General features: G+C 36.1%; 1 protein-coding gene across 10 annotated transcripts in view; it reads left to right on the top strand.

The window, feature by feature from the left end:
• Positions 1 to 1,565, top strand: part of cadpsa (Ca2+-dependent activator protein for secretion a) — a 138,866-nt gene extending 137,301 nt beyond the window's left edge. For all 10 annotated transcript variants that reach the window (XM_051122457.1, XM_051122456.1, XM_051122459.1 and 7 more), the window contains one exon: positions 1,176 to 1,565. In XM_051122457.1, the coding sequence (XP_050978414.1) occupies positions 1,176 to 1,343 (168 nt within the window). In that variant the 3' untranslated portion in view covers positions 1,344 to 1,565. The remainder of the gene's footprint in view (positions 1 to 1,175) is intronic.
• The last annotated feature ends 10,735 nt before the right edge of the window (positions 1,566 to 12,300 follow it).

Genomic DNA, 12,300 nt, shown 5'->3' with positions numbered 1-12,300 from the left:
TGATCATAAATATTCAGCTTTAAAATCACAGGAATAAAGTACATTTTAAAATATATTCAAACAGAACATTTTGAATAGTAAAATATTTCAAAATGTTACTGTTTTGCTGTGCTTTGGACCAAATAAATGCAGGCTTGGTGAGCAGAAGAGACCTCCTAAAAAACATTAAAAATCTTACTGTTCAAAACTTTTGACTGGTAGTGTACCTTTTTCAATAGTTAAAGAAAATATCTGCTTGATATTTATTTTCTCCAAGTAACAGTAGGGTTGAAGGGTTGAGTTTTTTTTTTTTTTAATTTATTATTATTATTATTATTATTGTAAGATTTATTTTTAGCGTTTGCCTTTTTGAGGATAGGACAGTGTGTAAGACAGGAAGCAAAGTGGGAGAGAGAGGGGGTGGGAACAGCGCTATATATGTAAGCACAATGCTTATGAGGTTATTTTTAATTTTATTGTTTTTTAAGTTTTTTGGAATTTTTCCCTTTATTGTGATAGGACTGTGTAGAGGCGACAGGATTAGAAGTGGAGAGGGGGGAGGGGGAGGGGGGATTCGAACTCGGGACACCCGACATAGTGTCGTTGTGCTGCCCACTAGGCTTTCAGCGCCAACAAAGCTTGAGATTGTTCATGTTTAAATGTGCCTACTTTTGTGCAAATTTAGATTTATACAACCTGATCTCATGACGAAAACGTACCTGTGGGAACTTTTTTGCAAGACGCAAAATACGTAGCGCCATGTACGTTTCGTTACATATTCAATGTGAAATGTCCACTGAGTGTTCATTTTTTTCCCCCAGAACAGATAAACACATATGGTATGTAACAACGTTTTATGTGACGTTGGTTTTGTACGCAGTTCTGAATTTAAATATCCATTGAGTGGTGCTATATCTCTAATGCTCCGTGATGTTTTAAAATAAAGTACCATCTGCACTACACCTAAATTTACCCCATAGAATGAACAAAAGCGAATGTTACGTAAAAACGCAATTGCAATCATGCCGTTTTAGCTTGTTTTTCGATCTCTCATTTTCATCACTCAGAAAACATTATAGAACATCAAAGCGCTTTACCTTATTCATGAAAATTTTTTCATGTTTATATAAGAAAACACACTCTAGATCCACTTCATGTCCCTATGCCTGTTCTCTCAACCCTCTGTGTTTTTGCAGAAAAAGTATCGTGATTTCCGACTACAAGGTGTGTTGGACTCCACTCTGAACAGCAAGATGTATGAGACGGTGAGAAACAGGCTGATTCTAGAAGAAGCTACAGCATCTGTAAGAGAAGGAGGGATGCAAGGAATATCCATGAAGGACAGCGATGAGGAAGATGACTAGATGACTTGGAGACAATTAGGTGTGGACAATTCGGTCAGCCTAAAACGATGCATGTACACCACTGTCCATCACTCGTACATGTCTGGATGTTGTTAACGTCATGTTCTATGACACGCAAGGGGACCACCTTCAATTAAAATGAAACAAAAATATATTAATCTCTATTCAGATGACAGCGTATATTTACCAAACTTAAAATTGACACGGTTTGATGTTTTGAAGGGGGGAATAAGCAAAATGTCTGAAATTCATTCCTAAATGTTTTGAAGCAATATGGAGTACCATTTGTAAAGATGTCGTGTGAGATGGTAAGGAATAATGCTCGTCGTGTCCCTGTTCAATGCAAATCCGTATGGCGCTTCTTCAGTGTATTGTAAATACATTAATGGTACATAACTGTGCATAGACCTCGTTTCTTTCAGAGAGTAGGCCAACTGATATGATTGTATGAATTTGTTCAGGTGTTTATATATTCAGCTCACTTCAACAACACGTCAAAAACCCACACCCCAAATGTTTTGAGACACCTTTTTTAACAAGTTAGGTAAGGTGATATGTTTGTAGCTGTATTTTAGAGACGCAATATATTCCCATAGCTTATTTGTGATATACTTCGACTGACGTCAATACTTTTTTATGTTTTTAAGCCATGCGTAATTTAAAGAAAAAATCAAAAATATATTTATTCTGTATTTGGGGGGGAATCACAAAGAAGCTTTTTGTTTGTATCCTTTTTGTTTCTTTGCAACAAAGCATTTCCGATCCTTCTATTCGGATAGCCTCTAAACGCTTGCAGGTTTTCATCATTGCCACTGTTGTTTTGTGTGTACAGCGCTTTATATTCCCCTCTGTGCAGTAGCTGCATGTCCCAATTGTCAGAAATCTTATCCGAAAGCTTTTGATTTTGTGGAAAGTAACCGGTGGATTCATCTTGCGTCGGCCTTATGTACACCCACAGTTGGAATGCAAGAATCTGGGCTTACAAAAATAAAAGAATTCAAACTCATAACTTTGCTTTTTGCTTTTAACAATGAAGGTCACAATGTTTTATTCGCCTTGTAAGTCTTTATGCTGAAAAAAGCAACACCTGCATACAACACAGGCTTCATTCAGTACTTACAGTGTAAGTGAAGCGCACAATACTTCGACCTCTCCCCACACCCTCCCACTTCCACCAAAAAGAAAAGAAAAAAGTCTGAGATTAACATTTTGGGATTAAGTCATAGCTCATCTTCAGTGCCTATATTGCAGGACAGAAGGAGATTGACTGACCAGAGATGACACAGGCCAGTCCCAAGGCAGATCTTCTCAACCAGATTAACATTTTTCATAAAAGATTTTCAAAACAAATCAGTCTGGTCTTTAAGACAGTAAGTATAAATTCAAGGGATTAGATATTAATACCGTGACATATTAAATGAAGATGGAATATCTTAATCATAACATAGATTCCTTGAAAACAACTCCTCGAGGATGAGTAAAAACAACCAAGACGAGATTTGAAATGGTCACTGGTTTTAGGAGAAAAACACATTGGTACCAAACATGCGTTATTACAGTGAAGACTGTATCAATGAGGAACCACCTCTGTGATCTTAAATTCCAACAGTCTAAATAAACATTTTTTTTTTTTAAATAATATTTTAGATTTTAATTTTATTAATTTTATACAGAAGGAGATTGAGTAGCTAAATTATTTATATTTAATTTAAATGTATTTAATTTTTTAATGATATGCAGAAGGGTAGAAAGTGGCCAGTGATGGCACAGACCAGTCAAGGAACAAATTTTATTCAGTTGAATTTATGTTTTGAAAGAAGTTTCTTGTGTTCACCAAGGCTGCATTTCTTTGATCACAAATACAGTAACATTGTGAAATATAAATTTAAAATACTTTTTTTTTCTACTGTAGTACACTCTAAAAAAATACTGGGTTAAATAAAACCCAGCGCTGGGTGAAATATGAACAAACCTAGTAGCTGGATTGTTTAGGGTTAAATGTTTAACCCAACACTCTTAAAAATAAAGGATCCAAAGGATGTTTCTGCAGTGATGCCATAAAAGAACCATTTTTGGTTCTCCAAAGAACCTTTCAGTGAACAGTTCCTAAAAGAACCACATTTTAAAAATCTAAGAACCATCTTCAAAGAACCACTGACGCCAATAAAGAACCTTTATTTTTAATAGTGAACCTTCTGTTTTATTTAGCTTAACTCTTGTTTACTATATGGCTGGCTTAAAATGAACCCAAAATAGGTTGTAAATTAAAAATAAGACACGTATTTACAAGAGGCAAAAGCAATAATCAAAATGTGAACTTTTTTTAAATAAGCCTGTTAAAAAATGTTTATTATTTATTCAACTTATCAGTAAATGCTCATTTATTGAACATAATAAATGTTAAATTCCAAGCTATTTAACAAGAAATATAGTTTTTTAAGCAATAGTTGAGTCAAATAAAACTACCTTGAAGGTAAATAAATGTAATTTATTTTCAGCAGCCATGGCTCCAGGCTTTAAGAACGATTTTAATATGCGGATTTGTAGCTCAAGACTATTTCTTGTTATTATCATCAGTTGTGCTGCCGAATATTTTCGTGGGGGAAAAAGAAATGATGAATTTGAGAATATCTTTAATATGTTTAATGCTTTTGTATGTTTACAACGATCTGAATTGAAGACTAGATGTTTTGGTGCGGTGGAATAAGACATTCTGCTGCTGATCCATAAAGGTCCAGTGATGATTGTCTAATGTATCATTCAGCATTTGCACGTCATCTTGTTGAACAACATTGCATAGTGTCCACCGGCGCGTAATTGTTAAGTATAACCGAGGTGAAGTGTTTCATTTAACCCCCTGGAGCACAGACTACGGGCAATAATGCAGCACTCAGAAGCAGAGAAAGGAATGGAGGAGCTTTAACTAGCAGATGGAAATTGCCTTTTCATCTCCTTACTCGTTCCGATCCAGACCCACGGATACAATTTGGTGTGTTGCTCGGCGCGGGGGCACAGGGCAGGGAAAGACAAATGAGAGAGGCCCACCGCTAGAATATGTTCCCGCGGCCCGCCGCTGTGACCTAATTGTGGGAATGTACGCTTCCTCCGAGGCGCCACTCTTGCGCTGATTTCACTGTAATCAACCGAGGAGGACAGAAATGCTCTGTCGCCGAGCGCGGAGCTCCGTGAGAGGAGACTCGGATATCATACATTTAATTTCCTCATAAATCCTGCCGCAATGCAACAATTTTGAGAGGGAGAGGACCAGGCGACAGATTAATAGGCAAGGAGATTTATTCTGGCACGATCTGAGCTGCTTTGGCTTTTAAGCCTCAATCAGGTTAGGAAATAGGAATGATAAGTGTATCCAAATAAAAGATTCTCCAATTGACCGGCGCAACAAGAACTGGCCCCAGGTTCACACTCGCATCTGCGCGGGAGAGGCTCTCGGAGAGGCGGATGCGAGGCGAGGCCCGGCTTCGAGCGCAGCGTGTGACCTCCAGAACGAGTGCGGTGGGCAAATGAAAAACAGACACCGCGGACACATATACACAGGCAAAGTAGCACAAGATTACATTTGTGTGCCAACGTCGGGTTAGACTTAAACGTTTCAATTCGAGGCCCACAGCGTGCGTAGTTTCACCCTGCCTGCTCGAGCAGATGTCATTGTGCGATGACGAGACGGAGCACGACTCTCACCTAGACTACAGCCGACTGTTCTCAGAGGCGTGTGGAGCGATTGGATGCCAGCTTGCGTCTCTAAGTAAACCCTCTAAGTAAACAGGTAGATGTCAGATCCCTTCAACAAGGACAATTCAAAGCCTCTTATGCTTCTTTCCTTTTTTTAAGCCAAGCTGCAACCATCTTATCTCCGCATTAGGACGGGGGTACAACGGGCCTGATTATTTTTTTTTTTATCTTTTCCGTGAAATGAATAGCTTAATGTTTGAAGTAATCTCACGTTATGTTCAGCTCATGGGAACGCCGTCAGGGTGAGAGTGAATGAGAGACAATGAGAGATGAAGACGACGGTCATCATCCTGCTTTAATCAGAAATGGCTCAGAGGATAAAGTGTGTCATATCTGGCCCTGTCAATGGGCTTATGCTGAGAGCTCATTGTGCCTTTCGACTACACGGCCTAATATCCGCCCTTCGAGCCCAGTCCGCTGTGTTAGCCTATTCATTTATAGTTGCAAGCACTGAACTACTGAAATTAAGCAACTACACAAGAGACTCTGCTATAGGCTGAAAAGTTAATATAACACAATATATGTGACTGTATTCACAATATAGCATGACCTTGACAGACTTTTTGCATTAACAAAAAAAAAAAAATTATTAAAAACTCCTAATGTATAGTAATTTGAAATATTTAATATTTTGGTTGACTGAACACACACACATAAGCAGTCTCTTAAGCTCACAAATTTATTTGATTACAAGAAAAAACATATTATAAAATATTAGGATTTTAAAGAACTGTTTTCTGTTTTAAAATATTTTAAAATGTAATTTACTTCTATGATGCCAAAACATGAGAAATCATTCTAATATTCAGATTCATGTTTTATAATAATGTTGTGGAAATGTTGATACATTTTTAGGATTCTTTGATGAATAGAAAGCTATTTCAAATAAAAGTAAAATGTGTGTACGTACTACACAGTAATATGTACTGTATATGTTAATGTGTTAAATATATTATAAATATTTTATATAAATTCACTTAAAATACTTGTAATCATTAAAAAACTAATAAACATCATTAGTAAAGAATTATAGTAGAGGCTGTGCTATATTATGAATACACTCATGGATGAACAGTTAATATAACACACAGAAAAGTGACTATATATAGCACGACCTTGACAGCCTTATTGCATGAACAGAAAATCAAGGTTATATAAATATTTAGGAACATTTCATTCAAAATGATTAAATTATTTTGATAAATTATTGTAAAATCACAGCGTATATTTAAAATATTTTAATATTTTGGTTGACCGTGAGTTCTTCTTGATTAATATATAAAAGAAGTGAAAATACAAGAAAAACATATAAAAAAATATTATCATTTAAAATAACTTGTTTTCTATTTTAGTATATTTTAAAATGTAACTTATTTTTATGATGCCAAAAGCAGCCATTACTCCAGTCTTTGGTGTCACATGGTCCTCCAGAAATCATTCTAATATTCTGATTTATATTTTATAATAGTACTTTAATATTATTGAAGAAACATATATACATTTTTAAGACTTTTTGATGAACAGAAAGTTTAAAAGAATAGTATTGATTTGAAACAGAAGTAAAATATGTGTGAACTTACAAGTATATAGCAATATAAGGTAAATAAAGTAAAAGTATTTTATATAAATCCATTATATAAGGTATTTGCAGCCATAAAAACTCTAATGAACATCATTAGTAAAGAATTATAGCAGTGGCTGTGCTATATTATGAATACACTCATGGATGAAAATTAATAACTCACAGAAAAGTGACTATATATAGCACGACTTTGACAGACTTATTGCATGAAAAAATAAGGGTAATATAAATATTTAGGAACATTTCATTTTAAATGATTATTTTATTCATTCAATTCAATTCATAATGTATATTAATTTAAAATATTTAAATATTTTGGTTGATGTTGGGTTCTTTTTGATCAACATATAAAAGAAGTACAAATACAAGAAAAACATATTGTGAAATATTGTCATTTAAAATTACTGTTTTCCATTTTAATATATTTGAAAATCGAATTTATTTCTGTGATGCCAAAACTGAATTTTCAGAAGCCATTACTCCAGTCTTTCGCGTCACATGATCCTTCAGAAATCATTTTAATATTCTGATTTATATTTTATAATCATATTTTAATATTATTGTTGAAATATTGGTACATTTTTTAAAAAGAATATAATTTATTATAGGAGTACTTACTAGTATATAGCAATATAAAGTAAATATAGTATAAACACTATATAAATTAGTTATATAAAGTAAATCTCTAATAAACTTAAGTACTAAAGAATTACAAGTGCACAATGTTGTGCAGTGCAGCATGGCCTCTCAACAATGATGTCATATGAGAGTCTGATAACTTAAGACATCTCCTCAAAGAAACACAAATATGCTTGAAATAAGTTTAAAGTGGATAATCAGGCCCTTGAGAGCAATGAGCTCACATCCTCCGCAGCCAATCAAATGGCTTGAATCCCATCCTTCACTCATTCTCATTCCCATTCTTCCCTGATCCACCTGTTCTGCAGCCTGAAGTGAATATGTTAATGCCCGGCCTTACTCACAAGACACGTCGTCTGCGTCCCGCAGTTTGCTCCGTCCCCATAACACCGGAGGGGACATTCCCTTGTCCATTTTGCGGACCATATTTAATTTGGTGGACAGATGAGGGACGTGAATGGTGAATAGGAAGGTGAAGTAGGGTTACTCAGGTTGCCCTGCACCCGCGGCTTTGTCAGGCTTCCTCGCCATTGTTCTGGAAAAAGCATTCAAACCTTTTGCTCGGAGCATCAAAGGTGCGGTTGAGTCCCCCCGCGCTTTGGAGACCACTGCGCCATTCAGAGCTGACATTATGGAGAACGTACTGCACACAGACAAGGGTCAGAAAAATAGAGGCAGGAGCAAAAGTGGTTCACTCAGCACTTGAAGGAACGTTAGGACTTGAAAAGGAAAATAGAGAAGAAAGGTGCACTGAAAGACAATTAAAACAGAAAAGAGCTGGCTAAGAGAGCATGCACTAGATAGGGAGCCGTGTATGGCTATGACAAGATCGCACAATCCAAAAAAAGCTATTGAAGAACTACTGTGACCATGCAAATGTTTGCCATATGTGCACATCTGAGTGATTCCGGGATGCTGAAGAGAGCCGAACGGACAGGCAGTGAGGCGCAGGTGAGAAACTGCTGCTGGAATGTCCTGGCTGACAAAAGGACTCACTCAAGTCTGCATTAAAATAGCCATTTTTTGCAGTCCACAGCAACTGCCTGACAACACAGCTTTTCTCCTTGGTCACCGTTTTCTTTGCAACTTCGACAGCTACTTTCTTTTTCTCTTACTATTGCTATATAAGTGTTTTTTGTTTAGTTTGTATGTTTGTTCGAGGTAAGCATTTTTGCAGAAATCAGATCTATTTGCAGAAATGTGGTTACATGACAAGCTTCAGGTTAAAAAAATCATAATAAATTGCAAATACATAATAAACTAGTAATTAGTACTCAACATTGGTGAAAGTTTCCCTCTTTAACCCTTATGTTTGGAGGATTTTGTTGTGTTCAACAGAAGAAATAAACTCATACAAGGTTGGAATAAGTGGAGGCTAAATATAAATAATGACAAATTTTTAATTTTTGGGTGAACTATTTCTTTAATCCCATTGACTGCTGGACAAAGAAATAAATAAATGTATTTTTGCATGGAAAAAAAAAATAAAATACTTTAAAGGGATAGTACACCCAAAAATGAAAATTGTGTTATTTATTACTCACCCTCATGTCATTCCAAACCTGTAAGACCTTCATTAATCTCCGGGACACAAATTAAGATGTTTGATGAACTCTGAGAGCTTTTTGACCCTGCATAGACAGCAATGCAACTGACACCCAAAAAAGAAGTAAGGATATTGTTAAAATAGTCCATGTGACATCAGTTGTTCAACCTTGATTTTATGAAACTACGAGAATACTTTTTGTGCGCAAAAAAAAAAAAAAAAAAAACTTTATTCAACAATTTCTTCTCTTCTGTGTGTTTACAAGAGTACCACAACACATGTCTGCTTGCAAACAAGGTGCAGCGTATACGGGTTCTGCAGCAATACACCCAGCTCCTGCATCAGCATCGTCAAATGCATGCATCATGGTACTCTTGTAAACGTGCATCTGACACAAAAGAGAAGAAATTGTTGAATGAAGTTGTCATTTTTGTCTTCTTTACACATTTTCTTGTAGCTTCATAAAATTATGGTTGAACCACTGATGTCACTTGGACTATTTTATCAATGTCCCTACTACCTTTCTGGCTCTCGAACGTGGTAATTACTTTTATCTCAATGCAGGGGCAAAAAACTCTCAGATTTCTTTAACACATTTTGTGTTCCAAAGATGAACTTACAGGTTTGGAATGACATTAGGGTAAGTAATTAATGACAGAATTTTCATTTTTGGGTGAACTATCCTTTTACACAGACACCCTCCTCTCTGACATCTCCATCTTAACGGTGATATGTTTAATCCATGCCGTTTGAACTGTTTATGTTAAACATCAGCCAGCACTATTAACTTCAGTATGAGAAAACATTTCAAGAAAATGCAAAACAGCAGTGTTTCACACCTATATTATTCTGCATGCAAATGTATACCATGTATACATTGGCTGTGTTCAAACTGTAATCCACTGTACACCTCTGAACTCCATTAATTGTTACAGAGTAATGAAAACATGAAATTGTTATTCAGAGAACATTCACTTGAGCAGTCAGAACATTTCAACGATGAAAAGTGAACTAAACATTTGTCTTCTCCTAGAGCTGTATCCCCAGAGCTAAATTTAAATCAATACTTTTTATCAAGACTCTTTGACTGATCTGAGAACAGATGGAATGGATGCGCTGGTCTCCAAATGCACCTAAAGGTGGGATTCCTGCCACAAAGTGTGGCACAATGTGTCTCTAGAGGTGTGCTCGTGTCTCAGACATGTTTGTCTCTCCTATCCTCCAATCCTTAAAATTAGCGTTAAACACTTTCTTCCTCAGTACACCTGGAAGCTGCTAAATTCACAGGTGCCATCATTATCAGTAAGTACCACACATTGATGTTGGACACATGCTTTCAGTTCTTCTCTTAATGCAACCTGTTAACGTGATTCACAAGCTGTCATTGCAGTTGCAAAGATGAACTCATTTATTAAAGAACCAAACTTGTTTTAATTAAACAAAGTGGACAGAGAAAAAGTAGCCCTGCTGAAAATGAACAGTCAGTAATTAGACAGTGAATATGCCAAGGAGAAAACTCACTGTAAACACAAGAAATCAACCCACTTTAAAACTTGTCCTTAATTAAAAAAAAAATAAATAAATAAATATTGAGCCTTTTGAAATGAAAAGTAGTATGTAATAAGAGCACATAATGTGAGTCAAAATTAAAGAACAGATTTGCAAATCTAGTTCCAAAATGCAAATATGATAACAATACCCTAATCCTATCTCAAACCAAGCATGTACAAATCACAGATTTTGTTTTTACATTTATGACAATCTACACAACATTCTTTCAAGATTCTAACTCGTTTGAAGGATTGTCATTAGACTAGAATATTACTAAAATGTAGTTTTTATTTCCATTAAGTTCCAACACAATTACAATATGCAACGTAGTAGCAAGCTGGACAGTTTCTTTAGTTTCCTCCAGTGCCAATACGTCAAATTCTTAATACACAGGGTGCAAATTAATGGTGGTTTGTATTGATTAATTATTCTCAAAATTCAGTATTTTCTATAGGGCAATTAAACGCGCCTTAATACACAAGCAATTTGTCATGTAAATCGTGCTCCGTCTTTTGCCTCCTGCTTTCTGAAGAGGAGCGCGTCCGCTGAATGGGAATTGGAGCTCATTTCACAACGTGTTCGCGGGCTGGGAGTGAAGTTACAGCAATAGGATCAATGTTTATTGTGTGGACAAGCCGCTAATTGTGCCTGAATAAACTCAAATTAGAGTTAGATCATTTACATATGAGTAGAATTAGTGGAACCTGTTTAAGGTCCCCTCTGTTGCGGCTGCAGGTGTGGGGAATGGGATTCTTTTGCTTGTTTTATTTCGTTGAAATAAGCGTTAAGCAACAACAAATGAGTGCAATCAGGCTGCAAAGCCAAACTACAGAAATGTATACTATATAGATTCAGTAGATTCCAATTCACGAACAGATGCAGTATTTGAGTAAAAACCTAACAATTAATTACTGTCATATGCAGTCGTGCTTGGAGACGTCAGCACGCTTCAATCAGAAGAATGTTAAGTCAACATCTTCAGGCGACGCTGTGTGAGCAACTTCAACCATATTCTTCTCACAGTAAAGATAATCACCGTGTTTGAACTTGAAAAGCTCCGTTCCGGCCCTTTTGTAATAATTTGTTGTGAGTCTCAGGTGAAATCGTCTGCAAACAAATGAATTCAAGCTGGCCCTCTTAAAAAGACGAGAGGGCGACTGGTCATTGTAGCAAGCACACAAAACTCTGGATTCCAGCAAACTTTTTATACAGCTTTAAAAGGGTCTCTCTCTTTTTTTCATTTCGTGCTATACCTCTGGCCAGGCTAAGTCTTTTCTTCCCTGCTTTAATCCTTCCCTTTATTTCAGAAAAACACAAAACCAGGTTCCACGCAGTGCTTTAGTGGCTAAAAGTGAAAGAGCTGCTTCTTTCGGGGCTGAACTCTGAATCGCGCTGGAAAATTGGTTCCTCTGAATAGGTGAAGGAGGAAAAACGTTTAATAGGATCCGAGGGAGGTTCTGCTCTCGCAATCTGCTCCCTAAACAGGTGGAAATGGGACCTTCTCAATTGTACAAATAGCAAGTATAAACCAGCATGGAAAAGCAATTTTCAGCGACAAGGATTAGCAACTTGTAATGAAAATTGAAACTGGTCGGACGGTCCACAAATCCTTATTATTAAACCGACCTGAGCTGCACATTTCCTGTGAAACTGAGCGCTCTCAAATAAATAAATAAATAAATAAATAAGTTAAGTGAGTGAGTAAATAAATAAATACCAACAACAATGACGTATAAAAGTGTATCATAAAAAATAGCATCAAATTAAATACAGCGATCAAAGTATGTTTTACTCTATTTTTCATAAAAAAATGAACTGAAAAAAAAATCATTCAAATAATGAGAATTACAGGCATTATTTTCAATATGTTTTAGCTACTGTTCTTCAGC

Source organism: Labeo rohita, chromosome 11 (assembly GCF_022985175.1).
Source record: "Labeo rohita strain BAU-BD-2019 chromosome 11, IGBB_LRoh.1.0, whole genome shotgun sequence".
Classification (NCBI taxonomy): domain Eukaryota; kingdom Metazoa; phylum Chordata; class Actinopteri; order Cypriniformes; family Cyprinidae; genus Labeo; species Labeo rohita.
Note: the sequence above shows the minus strand (reverse complement) of the source record. Positions and strands in the feature narration are given on the sequence as shown.